This window comes from Cavia porcellus, unplaced genomic scaffold, assembly GCF_034190915.1.
Source record: "Cavia porcellus strain 051 isolate PalLab524CR breed Dunkin Hartley unplaced genomic scaffold, mCavPor4.1 scaffold_38, whole genome shotgun sequence".
Taxonomy (NCBI): Eukaryota; Metazoa; Chordata; class Mammalia; order Rodentia; family Caviidae; genus Cavia; species Cavia porcellus.
This window is the reverse complement of record NW_026947521.1, coordinates 6,032,921-6,050,661: the sequence shown is the minus strand read 5'-3', so window position 1 is coordinate 6,050,661 and position 17,741 is coordinate 6,032,921. Positions and strand designations below refer to the sequence as shown.

At 36.0% G+C, this 17,741-nt stretch overlaps 1 protein-coding gene across 10 annotated transcripts in view; it reads right to left on the bottom strand.

Annotated features, from left to right (window-relative positions):
- Scaper (S-phase cyclin A associated protein in the ER) overlaps window positions 1–17,741 on the bottom strand; it is a 394,758-nt gene that overhangs the window by 365,690 nt on the left and 11,327 nt on the right. For all 10 annotated transcript variants that reach the window (XM_063243413.1, XM_063243412.1, XM_063243407.1 and 7 more), the window contains 3 exons: window positions 9,340–9,457; window positions 5,644–5,714; window positions 1,816–2,010 (listed from right to left, as the gene is read on the bottom strand). In XM_063243413.1, coding sequence (XP_063099483.1) covers window positions 1,816–2,010; window positions 5,644–5,714; window positions 9,340–9,457 — 384 coding nt within the window. The remainder of the gene's footprint in view (window positions 1–1,815; window positions 2,011–5,643; window positions 5,715–9,339; window positions 9,458–17,741) is intronic.

Sequence of the window (17,741 nt, the reverse complement as noted above, 5' to 3'; positions counted from 1 at the left end):
CATTTTACATATGAGGCACAAAATTGAACTGTGATTATTTAATTAAGGCTACAACACAAAAATCATACATGAAAATAAATCTTTCATTGCATCACCAAAATAAGGGCTGAAATCACCTGAAAAATGAGGAAAAATTCCTGAGTTATATATCCTGTGAAGGTTCTAACCAAGAGAGACAACAGATGGTGGTGTTTTGATAATAAGCACAGAATGAAACAAAAACGAAAAAGGAGCACTAGTTACTATCTTCCCAGCATGTACTTGGTCTATACGTTAAGCTCTATCTTTCACATCACCACCTGTAAGTTCCAGAGGGTCAAAAGAGTAAAACAGAAAACAAAAATAACTTTTACATTCCCATATTTAATTTCTCAACATAAGCCTCTGAGCATCTTGGCAAACAACTTACACAGAACATTTCTATGACTGTTAAGCTTTCACAGAGCTTTAGGTAACAAGTAATGCTGAAGCCAGAAACAAACCTCCTTTCTCAAGGCCATGTCCAGCTTCCCCTCTTGAAGCAGATTAACAGTCTGCTCATCAGGAGACACCATTGCCACTCCGTTCCCTTTCTCCAAGAAGCACACATTTTCCAAACAAATTTGACTTCTTTAGTCACCCTTGTTATTTTTAATCACAAAAATCAAAATCTCTGGTAATGTGATTATCTCTAAGGTTCATCTAGAGATTACCTAGGGCCATATGCTCATTTTTTTGCAAAAAATTCAGACCTCATCCTGTAATGCTTTCTACAATTCAAATAATTCAGACCTCACCCTGTAATGCTTTCTACAACAACACACAGAAACATTATAATTCAAGAATATGATTTTACTTAAAAATCTTTTTTAAAACATAAAACTTTTACAGACTGACAGTAACAACATTATCTATTCCAACTACTGTTCACTTTGAAACTTGCTTCTGATGAATCATATTTTCAAACCAATCTTATTTTAGCTGTTTCCAGTTTAAGAGGAAACACAGCTGCTGTCTCAATGTGTAACTTTTCTTTGACCTTTTATATATTTCAAATACTAAATAATGAATTTCAGAGTTTTCAATCATGTTTACTATTGAAATACAAATAATCTCTTTAATAATTCCATGAATCACTCTGATTTTTCTCAAAATAATTTCATTCAATGAAAAGCAATATAACATATAGTTTGTATTTATGAAAAGCCAAGCTTTTTACTGAATTTTTAGATAGACTACCCCGTGTCTGTTTAATATCCTATTACAAATGCAAGTTTATCTAAAATTAGAAAACACACCTTACAATGACATCCCAATCCCACCCAGGATTGTTTATGGTTAGCCATCAATTTCACTTTTCCCTGACCAGGGTAAATTAGAATGATAAGTATCTCAACAGAAAAGAAGCAATGTCCAGCTGAAGACATTAAACATGAACCCAAAGAATGTGAAAATCTCACTACTGCCACCTACAGTAACAATGGAAAACAACAGATAACAAAAATTTTTTTAAAATAACTGCCACTGTGTGTGTTGTGTAGAGAACCCTTTCACTCTTTCCTTGACTATGTATCAAGAGTGCTTTTTACCAAATATTTTATAAAACATGAAAATATCTAGTACTTCATTCCAAGAACAAAACAAAAAAGCACTCTTCACAGTCAAGAAAACCTCAAGCATAGTATCGATTTTAATGTAAAGATCCAAGAACAAGGTCTCATAAGAATTACTGAAATGGAAAACATACAGAATTTATTATTAAGACTAATAAGAAGTGAGGTAAATAATCATGTTGGATATTACTTGAATGGATTCGAAATCCCAAGGCATCCTGACCTTGCATTCCACCACACTCTGATCTGATTCACAAGTCTCATAGATTTCATCCACTGCCCGGCGAAGGTTGTCAAAAAGAAATGCCCAGTATCGAGCTCTTAGATCAATTTTCCGAGGGTGTCTTGATTTAGTGGGACTTTTATCAAAGTTTTTATCTCCAGTTACAGATGTTATTTTACAGTCTACTGCAGTATTCTGGTGAAATAAAATAAAACATGAAAATATATAAATACAAGTGTTCCCAGGGACTGCACTTTTACACAAAGTCCATTTTTCAACATAAATACTTAAAAATACTTTTCAGCTTACATGATAATTGATTTTACCAAAACAAATTTCTCACCTTAAACAAAAGGGGCAGGTTCATGAGGTCAATCTTTATTCCAGATAAGCCTTAGTAAAGATTAAAGTTACTGTAATCTGTTACAGTTAATCTGATGTTGTTTTGTTTTGTTTTGTTTTGTTTTGTACCAGAGATTGAACTCACAACCTCACACTTGCCAGGCAGACACTTATGCTGCTGAGCTAAATCGCATCACTAAGTTACTTTAATGATGAACAGACCATTAGTAAAAAGGAGCACCAAAGTAACTGCTAGCACATTTACACAGCTTTCCAAATAAACAGCAATGTCAAAATTTTCTAACTGCTTGCATTTATTCTTTTCCTTAAGAAATGCCATTTACTACAGTTATATTCAGTTGTAGTATCACCTTTCTAAATTCAGTTGAGTTTTTTTTTAAATCCATCAATAGTTCATAAGATTTGTTAATACATATTATAGTTTTTTGTTTTTTTTTATCAAGCTCCCAAGCTTCCTTTTCTTCTTGTGAAGTACGACTCGGACAGCTCTTTCCTGAAGAGTCTGTAAAATGGTGGCTACAGTCTGAATGTATCTCCTAAACCCATGTGCAGGAAATGTGATGCTTTCAAGCAATGTGTGGAGAGGTGGGGGCCTCTAAGATCCCACATGAGTGTATGCATGCCACGGGCATGGCATTGGGTTTGTTATGGAGAAATGGTGTATGTCTAAAGGATGAGATCAGCCCTCTTCCTCTCGTGCATTCACACAGTACTTTCTCACCATGTGATACCTTCTGCCATGCCAGGATTCAGCAAGAAGGTTCTCATCAGGTGTGGCCTCTCTGCTTGGACTCTGTAGTCTCTAGTACCATGAGCAAATAAACCCTAGAGTTTATAAATTGCCGAGTTTTTGTTGTATTCTGCCAGAACAGAACAAATGGAATACGAAAATGGAAAATACTTGGTCTTTGTATTTCTAAAAATGGATTTATTTCATGCGTGCACATGAATGATCATTTGACTAAGCATAGAATTCTGAGATAGAAATTATTTTGCCTCATAACTTTGAAGATGCTACTCCATTGTCAGTAATAAGACTGCTATTGGGGCTGGGGATTTAACTCAGCGGCATAAGCACCTGCCTTGCAAGCAGGTGGTTGTGAGTTCGATACCCCGGTACCGATAAAAATGAAAAAGACCAAAAAAAAAAAAAAAATAAGACTGCTATTAACCTGTCATTATTCTATGGTTTTATGCCAGGTAACTTTAAAGATTCTCTTAACTCTGGATTCATAAAAATTCTCTAGAATACATCTATTTTTATTTGTCCTTGTTATGGGTTAAGAACTGGTGGTCAACTTAACGCCACCTGGATTACATCAGCATGGCATTGAGTGAAGATGCTCCACCTGAGGAAAGCTGCCAGGATAAATAGATGGAGAAGGGAGGTGTTGAAGTGTTGAGGCGTTGTAGCATTGTGGGTTCTCCTACATGTTGCTGTTTGAGCCGTTGGTTCTCCTGGAGAAGCTCTGGTCCTCACATCAAGCATTGCTTCCTGGTTCTGGAGGGAAAGACGTGTGCTGCTTGGTCTCCAGGATGAACTCGTCACACTGCTTCCTGGCATGTACCCGACTGTTCTTGTTGTTGGAGGAGCTCAGGGCCTGTGTCACTGAGGATGGCTGTGGTGCCTTTCTGGACAGCTCTGGTCTTTGCTGTGTGAGTTCTTGGCTCCAGCGTAGAACCCTCATCCCACTAGCACAGCTCCTTCATCCTGCTGACATAGACTTTCTGGCTTCCACCACTGACCCTTGGGTCTTCCCAGCACAGATTCATAAAAAGAGACTGGCATGAGTCCTTCTTGTGGGCTTTGGACCTCCAGTTGGACTCGTGGGAAGCACTGTCCTGAGCTCTGGGTTTTTATCTGGACTTATGTGGGACATTGCTGTGGGATTTAGGCTCGTGACTAAATAATCTATGTCTTTGGTGTTGCAGATAGATTTCCTGCATTTTCCTGTGTTAACTCCCAGTGACCATTATAATAATAATATTATAAACTCCATGTCCTGATCCTAATTGTTCTCAGTGTACAACCCCTGACTACAACAGTCCTCTTCAGTTCCACCATTTATGTTCTGCAGCTCTTGAAAACTCAGAAAATGAGGGAAGTATCTGACATGCCTACTTGAATTTGAAAATTTTAGAAAACATGTATTAGAATTTCTCAATCCTAAATTTTCTTTCATATTTTCAATCTCTTTAGTTCTCTAAGCTATATTCTAAACACTCCTCCAGCAATGTCTTCTACTTCAGAAATTCTTTCAGTACTCTTTTTCCAATACATCATTTGTTCCATTAATTGTATGTTTTCAATGTTTCACTGATAAGATATCATTTCCAAGATTTCTGCTTTACTTTTATCTTTAAATGTTAAAAATTAATATTCACCCATTCTATTTCATAATTTTTCAATTTTGCTTTACAGCCATTCTTTCCTTTAAGCCCATTTATTTGAAAGACCTTTTTAGAAAAATGTCCTTTTCTTACCAGTACCTCAGGAATAAATAATTTTATTTGTGGAATATATTGTCTACATTTACTTCTTGTGTTTCAGTATTTTATTTTGCAGACTTATTCAGAGTTTGAGTTTCTATTTTTACTTCTCTACCTTTTTCACCTTTATGGTTATCATCATTTGGCCCACTATGCTGCCCCCTGCACAGGTCTTTTACTGGGGCCTTACAGCACTTTACACTTAGGACTATGACTGACCCAGTCATGAGTTACAGTCACTCCTGGGTGTAGTCTGCACTGTCTTCAGATATCAACTATCACAGACCACCAGCCCAGGCAGGTTCTAGCTCTTCCAGTTTTCCTAGGGCACAGCGTTCCAAAAACTTAAGGCTTCACACCATCAGCCCAAGTCTGCTTCCCACACAAACAGGGCATTCAGGTTTCCTCATGCCACTGGATTTAATCTTCTAGATGCTCTGTCCATTTAGTTTGTGCCCCCAGCTCCAATTAACTGTAACAGAATATTTGTTTCCCTTATTAGCTACAGATGAAAAATACATTAGTATGTGTTTATGTAAAACAAAAACTTCATATGACTGAAAGATGGATTTCTAATGAACATTTCATTGCAAAAAAAACCCTATCCCCACAACAGAGGCATCAACAATAATTTTTTTAAATAAAAAAAGATAAAAGATATTTTTTTAAAAGTTACCACTGCCGTCTCTGTGTGTGAGGAGATCATCTTTGTAAACTCACAATAGCATCTTGTCAGGATGATGATACCTACTCCAACGGGTTGTTGTAAGAGCCAAATAATTTATATTTGTAATGTGTTTAGCAAACAGTGAATACAATATACACATTTGTTGAATAAAAGAAATTACATTAAATTTTTACATAAAATATTAAAATATATAATATTTAAATTCTGAAAAATTAAATTTTTCAAATTTATAATATATTTTGGAATTGCAATTAAAAGGAAATAAGCAAAAGTTGTATATGCTTTACCTGTTTAGCAATTTTATGAGTGCCATGAACTGTCCTCTTAGATTTTCCACCAGTTTGACATTTAGGTTTTCCTTCAAGACAAGAAAAGATAGACCAATGAACAGATAATACAAAATTAAACTATAAGAATAGAGAACAGAACACCTAAACTATACAAATAATTCATACTAAATATATAACTTTTATCCAGAGAACACAGAATAGTATAATCTACTCAAAGTCCATCTGAACTACTAAGCCAATTAAAATTTTAAAAGTCCCAGAAATTGCCAGACGTGGTGGCTCATGCCTGTAATCCCAGCACTCGGGAGGCTGAGGCAGGAGGATCATTGTGAGTTCAAGACCAGCCTGGGCTACAAAGTGAGCTCAAGGCCAGCCTGAACTGCAGAGAGAGACCCTGTCTCAAAAAGACAAAAAAAAAAAAAAAAAAAGAAAGAAAAGAAAGTCCCAGAAATTGTTTTTATCAAATGGCTTTCTCAGAACAGGAATAAGTTGATTGTTAAAGAGGTCAAGTAATCTTAAATTTTAAAAATCAGGTCAAATTACTGTTAGTTTTCGACTTATATGAGGGTCTAAAAAAATACTTCCTTGAATTCAAATTTTATTTAATAAAATTAAGGCTATGTTTTAACCATATAAAACTCAATATTTTTATCAGTTTCTCTGATTTATAAAATACAGTTTCATTTTGAAAAAGGAGATTTTCCATTTTTTTGTATTTCTGTAGTCAGACTAATATTTCTTATTTCTTTTTTCAAACAAGAAAAGCCCTAACTACTGTTTGGTATTCACTATTCTTGACGTCAGTTCAAAACAAAAGCAAAGTTCTATAATGTACAACACAATGATTTTCCTTTTCACACTATAATTTTGGGCAGGTATCTGCCATTATATAAGTGAAATGAACCATAATACATAGATATCTACTAACTCATCTGACATAAGCGGGACTCTTCACTATTCTACCACAGAAGGAGGCCCTTCATACATTGTTTTATCATACAAAACAATGTATTAGCAGGTATGCTGAAAAATAGAATATCCAGCAGAAAAAAACAGTTTGGAACAAGCAACACAGGAAAAACAAACAATTCACAGAAGCAAGTAATGCTTGTTTAAAACAATTATCCTCAGAAACATCTGAGTATGTATTGTAGCTATAATACAAAAACAAGCTGCTATTTAAAATTAAACATTTTCCTCTAAGTGGCAAAGTTTTAACAATATAAAATTCTTATCAAAAATTATGAATATTGCACAAACCTATAATCATAGCACTCTGGGAGGCTGAGGCAAGAGGACTGCAAATTCAAGTCCAGCCTGGGCAAATTAATGACTTATTGAGACCTTGTCTCAAATTACAAAACAAAAATGGGCCAAGGACGTAGTTCAGTGGGAATGCCTTGGGTTCTATGCCAGTACCAGAAAAAAAAAAAAAAATAGGAAGATGAGGGCTGGAGGTGTAATTCAGTGGAAAGCACTAGGTTCAAACCCTAGTACTGCATAAAAAAAAGAATATTAGCATTTCTTGTCATTATTGCAGATATTTCAAAGGTTAAAATTCTATTTGCTCATAATTTTATAATTTTTGCAACAAGTGAAGTTGTAAAATTGTATTAGTCAATTATTTATATGAAAAACCAGATTACGCACAGATGTGTGATTCATTATATTTTCTTTTATGCTATTTTAATAAAAACTTTTAAACTTTTAAAATAAAAATACCTTTGGAGTATTTTGAAATTAACCCACAAAAATGGGACAAATAAACTTCATATAATATTTATAGTACACAGGAAGCATACAACATTTTTTTACTTATGTAGTAAGTAAATACTGATATGTTTTATCAAAAAAAAAAAGCAACAGCAAGTTCCTTTGGAAAGATTACTCAGTAAAGAGCTGAATTTCAAAAGATAAAGTTAATTACCTATTTGACAGTTTTTGTGATTTAAAATAACTGTCTTAAAAAGAGTTCAAAAAAAGACAATCTGTAAGGAGAAGTTGGTCCAAACAAATATTTTAAAATACTGTAATGTGTCCACAATTAAAACAGGATAGTATTCATACATGAGTTAAATAAGCAGATAGTGTAATAGAAGTACATGTGGAAATTCAATCTACAGACAAGGTGAAATCTCATACAGCTGAGGCAAAGAGACTTTATAGTAAGTGATATTGGGGTGACTTGTTAGCCACTAGGGAAATAGTTGAATTAGATCTAAGGTATGTAAGAATAAACTATAAACACACCAGAGATATAAACAGATAAAATAAATTTTTGAATAAAAATAAAATGTAAAAGACAGTAAAAGCAAAATAAATTTTAAAAAGAACAAAACATGGGTGGTTTCTTGGGTTTTGGTTTTTTTGTGGCAGAAGGGATTCAACCCAGGCACTCATGCATGAAGCATTTTGTCAGTGAACTATACTTCCAGCCCAGGGAAATTCTTGTATAGTTTAGAACATCTGTTATATAAGGATGCTCTCGAAGAATGATTTCCAAAAAATATCAAAAGAATAAGGTGCCGTAAGGGTCTCCCATTCACTAGACAAATACAGAACAGTCTGAGCATCAAAATAAAAAGAATAATAGATTAATACATTAAATACAACAAGCCATGAGTTCACACAAATTTAAATTTATAAATATATACACATCAGAAAATTTCAAGATGAGGCCTCATTTGGTATATGAATCATCCTGGCCCTAGCCATCAAAGGGAGGAGTCTAAAGAAAAGAAAAAAGTCCATTTCAATTATGAATGAGAACTGAAGAAAGAGCTCTTACTTTAAAAATGATCGTGTTAAACTGTACTAACCATAGTATTGTAGTGAATTTTTTAAAATACTTTTATTTTTGATGCATAATAACTGCACATATATATGGGATATATGTACAAAATGCCTAATTAACATTTCCATCTTTTCAAGTATTTATCATTTCTTTCTGTTGGAAACCTTTAAACTCCTCTCTTTCAATCTTTTGGGGTTTTCTCTTCCCATCCTGCCCCGTACTCTCCCAGTGATAGTGACTGAACCCAGGGCCTTGTATGCGCTATGCATCTTTGTACCACTGAATTACAGTATGCAATCTAATTCAGTGATGGTGAACCTATGGCACATGTGCCACAGGGAGCTGTTTGTACTGTTGAAAACTCTAAAAGGTTTGTCATGACTGCTTTAGTTCTTTGTAAAACATACAATAAATTGTATACTATAAGTATTTAAATCCCTAATCTGTCAACCATAATATAACAAACCCAATCTCATTATTACCTGAAACAGCAAGATTAATAACACTTATTAAACTATTTGCATACAAAAGCAATAAAAATATTTTATTTACTCTATACTAATTTGCCAAAGAGTTCTAAATGTGAACACTGAATTTTCGATCTATTGTGATCCTAATTGTGTTTTGTTTTTGAGATGGAGTCTCACTATGTTGCCCAGGCTGCCCTTGAACTCTACTATTTCCCACCTCCACGTGCTGAGTACCTAGGACTACATGCACACAGCACCACACCATGCTACCTTTCCAATTTACAACAAAAATTCAATAATTATTTTTTTGTCTTTTTCCTTTTTATTGGTACCAGGGATCGAACTCACGACTACCTGCTTGCAAGGCAGGCACTTATGCCGCTGAGCTAAATCCCCAGCCCCAAAAATTCAATAATTTTTAATACATACCATCATCATCTTTGCTTTCCAGCGGAACACTCCAAGCTATCAAATTTCTTGCTGTCCGACCCTCTTCTGCAACTATTCTCCTTACTTTATCATGACTATTAGAGCGCTGGAATGACGCCTATATATAGAAAGGAACACTGGATTATTAGGGATTATATTAATCAATATACAGAATATACTCAACAAATTCATTATTTCCTACACTTACTCAAAAAGCAAACATTTAAAACTAGTTTGGTATTTAAAACATGATTAAACAGATAAAAGAAACCAAATCATAAATTTTTTTCTTTAGGTACAAAAATAATAAATTTTACAACACTAAAAACAAATTATTTCAGACAACCAGACCCAGAAGGAGGTGATCCCCACCTGGAAAGCAACATTATGTGCAGGCCACTGCTTGAGTGGGGAGAGCCATACCCAGGTCTCTCTCCATGAATCAGCACCATTGGTGGACTGACCGGGGAAACAGTCAAGTCCACAAGGAGGTGATCCCGTCTGGAAATCATATCATTGTTTACTGGGTTGGGTTTTATTCTCTTTTGTCTTGTTTCATTATGTTAAATCTGATGACATGAGCAGCTAGTTAAAAGATAGCAAGACATATTACAGTACCCATTTTGGGTTTACTATTGGTTTGTTTTGAAGTCCTTTGTTGCATTCACTGTTTTGTTTTTATTGTTTCTATTTGTTTGATTTTTTATTATGTCTGAAAATATCTGCAGCTATTTTGAAGAAAACAAAAGGCATTATGGTAACTATTATTGATTTCACAAGGCTTTGAAGTCCTGTATCACTTATATTGGTTTATTTTGATTGGTTTTATTGTTTTACTTTCCTTAGTTTTATCCTCTTTAAAATTAAAAAATTATTTCAAGAAGATACAATCTAAGGTTTAAAGAAATGTCATAAGCAACGTAACCATCACTGTATACCCATAATAGCACTACTGCTTCCATATCAACAGGTCTAGGCAAAAGAGAACATGTTTACACATATGCTATATATTTCCATTGCAAGCTCTTTGCAGCATAAAATGCTTTAGAAAATCCTCTTTTTACTCACTACTGATAGTGCTGAAGTAATCTTTAACTCAGTTATTAGCTGTATAATTTCATCTCCAAGTTATTGGGATCTAAATAATATCTGTAACAATGATTTTAAATCACAAATGTTTAAATCCAAACTATTTCACATAATATATATAATTTATTGCATGCTCTAGTCCCATCTAGCCTGAAAACCACACAAACCTACAAACTCAGCTTCACCAAGACCTTGTGGCAGAGCAGAGCCAGATACAGTAAAATAAAGGTATTGCTTCGCCACTAATGAATGGTATCAGAAAACAGCTTCGTTTTTAATAAGCTGAGTATCCATAAAAAGAAACGCATTCTAAAGAATCCTAACACCACATTACACAGCACATTTTTTCCTAGAGCAAATTTATTACTGGCCTGGCCCAAAATCCCAGTCTACCACTAGGTGACTTCACCTCCTCTTCTGGTTCTTGCCAGCCTAGCTTGTTGGCATTCTGTACTGGGAAATGACAATTTGTTGAAGCACCGTGCAAAACAGTGAAGAGAATATAAGGAAATAAAGTTGACCTTGTGTGACACAGGTATGAACTAACAGGTCCACCCAGGCATAGATCCTTTATTTTTTGTTTGTTTTGATTTGCAAGAATTTGAAAAAAGCTAGCATTTGAACCCTGCAGCCTACAAATAATGAAAATTCAAGAAAAAGGTAAGTCACAAATGCATAAAATATATGTAAATAACAGTATCATTTACCACCATAAATACCTAGTATAAAAAATTAAATTTTATCAAAAGTATGCAGATGGACTTCCTGAGAACATGGCGGACAGACAGCAGCAGCTACTGAAGGCTCTCTAAAGGCTCGGCTCAGAGGCCAGGAATGATGCGGACTAAGGAGATACGAACCAGTAGAGATATGCTCTGCTGACTCAGGAACGAACTGGGCTGAGAGAATCTAACTTAGAATACAGTCCTGGCGCTAAAATAGGAACAGAAAAATCTTGGTGTGGAGGCTCGACCCCGCACCATTGGAAACCGCGGTTTGGATTTCCCGCCGCCCGGCGGCTGGCTGCCTCCACAGCAGCTCGGCAAGGAGAGACGCGCAGAAGCTCGGGAACGGGAGTCTGCGAACGGAGTCGGAAACAGGACGGACAAGGAGGAAAACTGACTGGTGGCGAGGTGAGCAAGAAACTGATCCCCTACCACAGTTTGACTCCAGCGGAGGTTTTTCTGGGCTCGGGCAGTCCTGTAAGAGCAGGGCGCGGTGACAACTCCAGCCACACATTCCCCTCTCGGACGGGATTGGTGAAAGGTGCCTGGCCTGAGTGACGCTGCTGGCGGACTCCCTAGGCTGGCCTAACCCAGATCCCAGAGCCTGACGGTGGCCTGGAGGAGCGACCGACTCCCGCGTAGGCTGCCTCCTCCGCGGCTCCCTGGGGCGCAGCGGTGGGCGGGAACAACTAGCCAGCGCAATTTGATCAGGCTGTGGCTGACAGGCAGGGAAGCCGGGCCTCCTGTGTAAGATTGCATTTTATAAGGAACAGAAAATATGGGGAAGGGAAGCAACAAAAAAGGCTCCTCGGCCCCCAATCCTGAGAATCAGGCAATAGTGGACACTGCACCAATATACATTAAGCGCCATTTAGAGAGCCTCATAGACCAATTCAGGAATGAAGTTATCAATGACCTGAAGCTAGAAGTATGCAGAATAGTTAGAGAAATGCTAAGCACCACCCAGGAAAAAGCAGATGGTGGAATGGAAGAACAGAAAAAGAGGGGAGAATTGCTTGATGGAGAAAACAGAGAAAGCATTGAGTATGTGAAGCAGGTGCAAAGGGACTATCAAGAAATTAAGAAGTCTACCCAAGACTGGCATAACAGCTTGAAAGAAACTAAGGACAGACTATCTGAATTGGAGGGCAGACTTGAAACATGGGAGAATGAAATGAAAAACTACTTAAAAATAACAAAGAAACACACAGCAATAATACAAAGACAAGAAGATGATAAGAGGAGCCATAACTTAAGGATTAAGAACATAAAAGAAGAAGTAGGGACACAAACAAGTGAACTACAAAAGCTACTCACAGAAATAATCCAGGAGAATTTTCCTAATTTAGCAAAAGGTAAAGATACTCAGATGTATGAGGCATACAGGACCCCAGCTACCTACAACCCTAACAGAGAAACACCCAGGCATATAATAATAAAAATTCCAGAAATTCAATACAAAAACAGAATATTAAAAGCTGTAAGAGACAAGAAACAGATCACTTACAAGGGAATACCCATCAGAATTACAGCAGATTTCTCTTCACAAACCATCAAATCACGAAGAGCATGGGGAGAAATAATTCAAGCTTTGAAAGATAATAATCTCCAGCCAAGATTGAGATATCCTGCACAACTGTCCCTGGAAATTGATGGAAAAACGAGGTGCTTCCAGGATAAAGAGGAACTGGGGGAATTTGCAACCACCAATTCAACCCTACAGAAAGTATTGCAGGATATTCTAAAAAAAGAAAAATACAAAGAACCCAGAAATAGTGGCGGGGAGGCCACAAAGAATGGAGCAGAGAACAAAATGAAGAAGACAAACTGACAGCTACTGACAGAAAAAGAGCTCAACAGAAATGAGACAGAGAAGATTGGATGATAGGAACAGCTTTTTTTGGAGAAAATGACATCTTAATAGGTAATGCTGATTTAGTACCATCTTGTTTTAAAGTCTCATCTAGCTTTTGTTCTTCTGTCTCCAATGGTCTAAACAGGTTGTATCTTATTGGATTTTGTTATGTACGATAGTATAAGCAAAAACCTTTTAAAGACAAGGAGATTATACAGAGACCATTGTTCATTTTCTGTTAGTCGATTCTAAATACTCTATAATGCTGTCATTCTCTTAAATGGTTTTACATTGTTTTGATATACTTAATGCTACAGTATATGAAGTTGTACTCAAGGACTTCAGGGAGGGAGTCAATATGGTAACTATTTTTGGGTCAGGATTATCTGGTGGTGAAACACTATTCTGCTTAAATGGTTATGTTTTGATCTGCCCTGTTTCGCTGTTATGCCCTCTTTTTTCTCAATCTCCACTCCATTATTTACTTTTTTATTTTTATCCATTTAATTAAAGGGAAAAATATAGCAGGATATAATATAGTAACCCACTTTGACTTTCTATTATCTCAATTTGAAGCCCTGTATTACTCTCACCATCTTGTTTTTGACTGAGGTTCCTCTATTCTGTTTTGCTGGATAGTATCAGGTTCGAAAGTTTAGGCATCAGCTGAGAAGATAATGAGATTCATTATAACGCCCATTCTCGTTGACTTTTATCTACTTTTGAAGACCTACAATATCTCCAATGTTTTGGTTTTGTCGGTTTTATTCTTTACGGTTTTGTTCAATTGTATAACAACTAATGATATAGGCAATTCTATTAGAAATAGCGGGAGGCATTATGGTAACCATTGTTGATCACCTTGTATTATGTTTTTATATTATCTATTATGTCCACCTTTTTGACTTGACCGATTCTGTTCTGTTATGTCACATTTGGTTTTACTCTCTTCCAATAAAGCAATAAGAACCGTGGGAGCAATGAAACCCAAAATGTGTAATAGTCATTGTACAAAAGAGAGGAAAAGAAAGTGCTCTAAACTGTATAACTGCATGTATATTTAAATGTATAAGATAGAAAATGATATCACAGAGTTTTATTGGATCATTGAACAGAACTGTTTGCAGTATTATTGTTGGAATGTCCACTCTACAAGCTTTGATTTTGTGACTTGAACAATTATTTCTAAGATGGCAATATGTAATCCATTAACTAGTGATTTCCTACTGCGCATTTTTTTCTCCTGTAAATCTGTATAACTTGTACCCCTTCACTGTTTTTTTTTCTTTCTTTTCTTTTCTCCTTAAATAAAATAAAAAAAAAAAAGTATGCACAGAAATGTAGACTACACAGGTTTAGTTAAGAAAATGCACGTAATTCACAGTTCAGAGAAACATAAACAAATATAAAGATGCAGCATTACATCATAACTGCATAACCACTCTAGTTCATACTGAACTACACAATTTCACTGCCAATTGCTTTTGCTACTGTGTTGTGAGTTCAAGCACTACTGGCACCCATAAGGACACCATATGACACCACTGGCTGTGAGCAGTCCACCTCTTGAGTAAACTATACATCCCGATAAAAGTGTGTCTTTGTTGGTCCTTGTGCTTTTTTCATTGTGTATAAGATGGGTAACCAAATACACCCGTATTTTCCCCTCTAAAACTTTAACATAAACACCTGCACCCACACCCTTTCATGGCCCTGACTTTAACCTGGAATCTACCTGGCATTTACTTACCTTATTAAGTTTTCACTAGAATACATTACCCTGTGACCACTCTCCCAGTTCCATCCTGAGCCTTCTAGTTTTGCAAAATTTTCACATGGTCTCTTCTGTACTTTGTCCATACTTTCCAATCAGTATAGCACCATTAAAACCTCTCCATTCACTAAGGATATCTCCCAGTGAGTTGAGTTTTACCTAAATTCTACTGCCATCCATTATCCAGGTTATCTCAGCATTGTTCTAACCAAAAGCATCATTGTTCATTCCAGGTCAAATGAACAAGTTTAAAGAAATGTCCTACTTTCAGCTCTTCTTCAGATAATTTATGCAAACACAGGTATCTTCTACATGCAGATATGTATTAGGCCATAAAATTCACTATTCCAAACATCATTTTCTAGCTCAGGAAATCTTTATAGAGTACTGATCTTCACAGAACTAAATGGATGGCCCCAAGAAACACTATTGCAGTAATACTAGGTCAGAAATCTTCAGATCTAATACTCGTCTACAAATATTTTCATTCTTTCATAAATTTCATCAAATTATTCTGTATTCTGTATACAGTCCTGAGTTAGTGACATTTGTTTTTGGGGAGAGAGAGTGTGAGCACAAGCTACTGGGGATCAAATCCTGGGGCGCTTATTACTGAGCTACATCTCTGGTCCTCTTTATTTTTTATTTTGAGACATGGTGTAAGTTGCCTAGACATGACTCAAACTTGCAATTCTCCTATCTCAGCACCTCTCTGTGCTGAGATTACAGGGATGTGCCCCACTGCACCTAACTATTCTTAATTTCAAATCTTCATATGTAAAAACACTATTCATCTTACTAAACTTGACTGAAAAGCTATTTTTCATTTTAAAGCGCACATGCTTTGTATAACATATGCTGAATGGAACTCCTTTCAGTAAAGACTCATAAAGTGTTATTTATCTATTTATGTATTTTTGGTACCGGAAATCAAACCCAGGATCTTGCACTTTCCAGGCAGGTGAGGTACTGCTGAACTACATCCCCAGTCCTAATCATTTTTAATAATCCAAGTCTTACAAAAATGTCAGCAGCAACTTAAACTAATAGTTTAAGCACTTTATGTATCAGGATGTGAAATGCAATAAATAAGTCTGAGGTATTTCATAACCGAATAAATGACTATTTCAAACAGTATTTTTATCTAGGTTCTTTTTTTACCAGAGACTTCAATAAAATATGTGTATTTCCACCCAAAGTCACAGTGTGCCACCTAGTGCTGTCTAGAGATTTTACAGAGCACAGTTCAATACTGTTTCAACTGAAAACAATAAACATCAGTGTTGAGTCACAATCTCTACATCTGAGCCTTACAATACCCACTTTAAGAAAGCAAGTGCACTGAAACTTCATGGAGTCTACATATTCTGAGACTTGCGCTTAGGCTGGGAGAAGAAACCTAGGTTTCTTAGGGTAAAACAAATTTCAATAATTTCTAGGCTAACAACTTTTATCATCATTTTGAAATGGCGATGAACACTCCTTAATAAATGTTCATGGCCAGGGATTTATCTCAGTGTCATAAGTGCCTGCCTGGCAGGCACAAGGTCGTGAGTTCAATCCCTGGTACCAAAAAAATTTTTAAATTAAAAAATAAATAAATGTTAGGGGCTGAGGATTTAGCTCAGTGGCATAAGTACCTGCCTTGCAAGCAGGCAGTCATGAGTTCAATCCCCGGTACCAATAAAAAAAAAAAAAAAAAGATTCATAAAAAAAAAAATAAATAAATGTTCATGCCTCCAAACATTCTACTCTACACATTTTCTTCAAGATCTATCCAAACTATTGCTTATCCATAAAATGAAATTCCCATACATTTATAAAAATGGTTTCTTAGTCTTTTTTTTCTCTTAAATTCTACTACCAAAACCCTTCATATTTTGGACAACATGAAGACAAGATTACCAGTGAATACCATGAGTACATTAAAATTCTACAAATAGTAATGCTGGCATACAAACTATGAAACTTAACTGACAAACCATGTAACGGGTACAATTTCCCAAGTATTACAAGATGACGAGCTGGACTCCTGTTCAGTAATTTATGGTAACTTTTGGTACCATAATATTGGTATTTTACATCTTGCTAAAGATAAAACTGAGGCAGGCTGGATTATAAAAGAAAAAAATAAACACCTGGTCTGAGCAACTATGCTTGAGGGATGCTGTTCTAGCACATTAATCTATACCCAAAGTTAAAAGTTGCTAAATCTATCTCCTAAGCATGCCTTAAAAACATAAATCAAGAGCCAAGTGTGATGGGATACATCTGTAATCCCAGAACTTGGCAGGCTGAGACAATCTTAACTTTCAGGCCGACTTGGGCTATGTAGTAAGTTTGCAATTTCAAAGAAGCAGTCATGGCAGAGAACCCAAGTAAAGTAGGGAGACAAAATGTGTCCAAAGCCATATCAGGCTTCAGACTGGAAATTAAAAGTAAATTCACTCTAACATTAATAATGAACCATAAATATATTAACCAGTTTTAAACCATCTCAACCTTGAATGGATTAGAACAAACTGCAACTGTCAGTGCCCCTAACCATCAGCAGCAAACATAATAAATCATCTAGGAACAAGACATTATCATTTTAAGCATCAAATTATTTGCCCAGTCAATCAATACGGATGGGTCTTGACTTTTAATGGCTCCATTTGTGATTTTTTTTTACTTCATAAAGGTATGAAAATGATATGCATTTTGTTATAAATTCTGCTTTGAATTTTTAATTTCAATCTTTTTGCAGGCTAGTACTATGTAGCGTGTCTGTGTGTGTCTGTGTGTGTGTGTCTCTCTCTCTCTCCCCCTCCCTCCCTCCCTCTGTGTGTCTCTCGGTATCTCTCTCTATCCCTCTCTCTTACATAATGCTGGCAGTGGCCACAGGCTGCAGCTCCCACTGCCACAAGATCATAAAGGTAAACCACCAACACTGTACACAGTGTCTATTGCTAAGCTA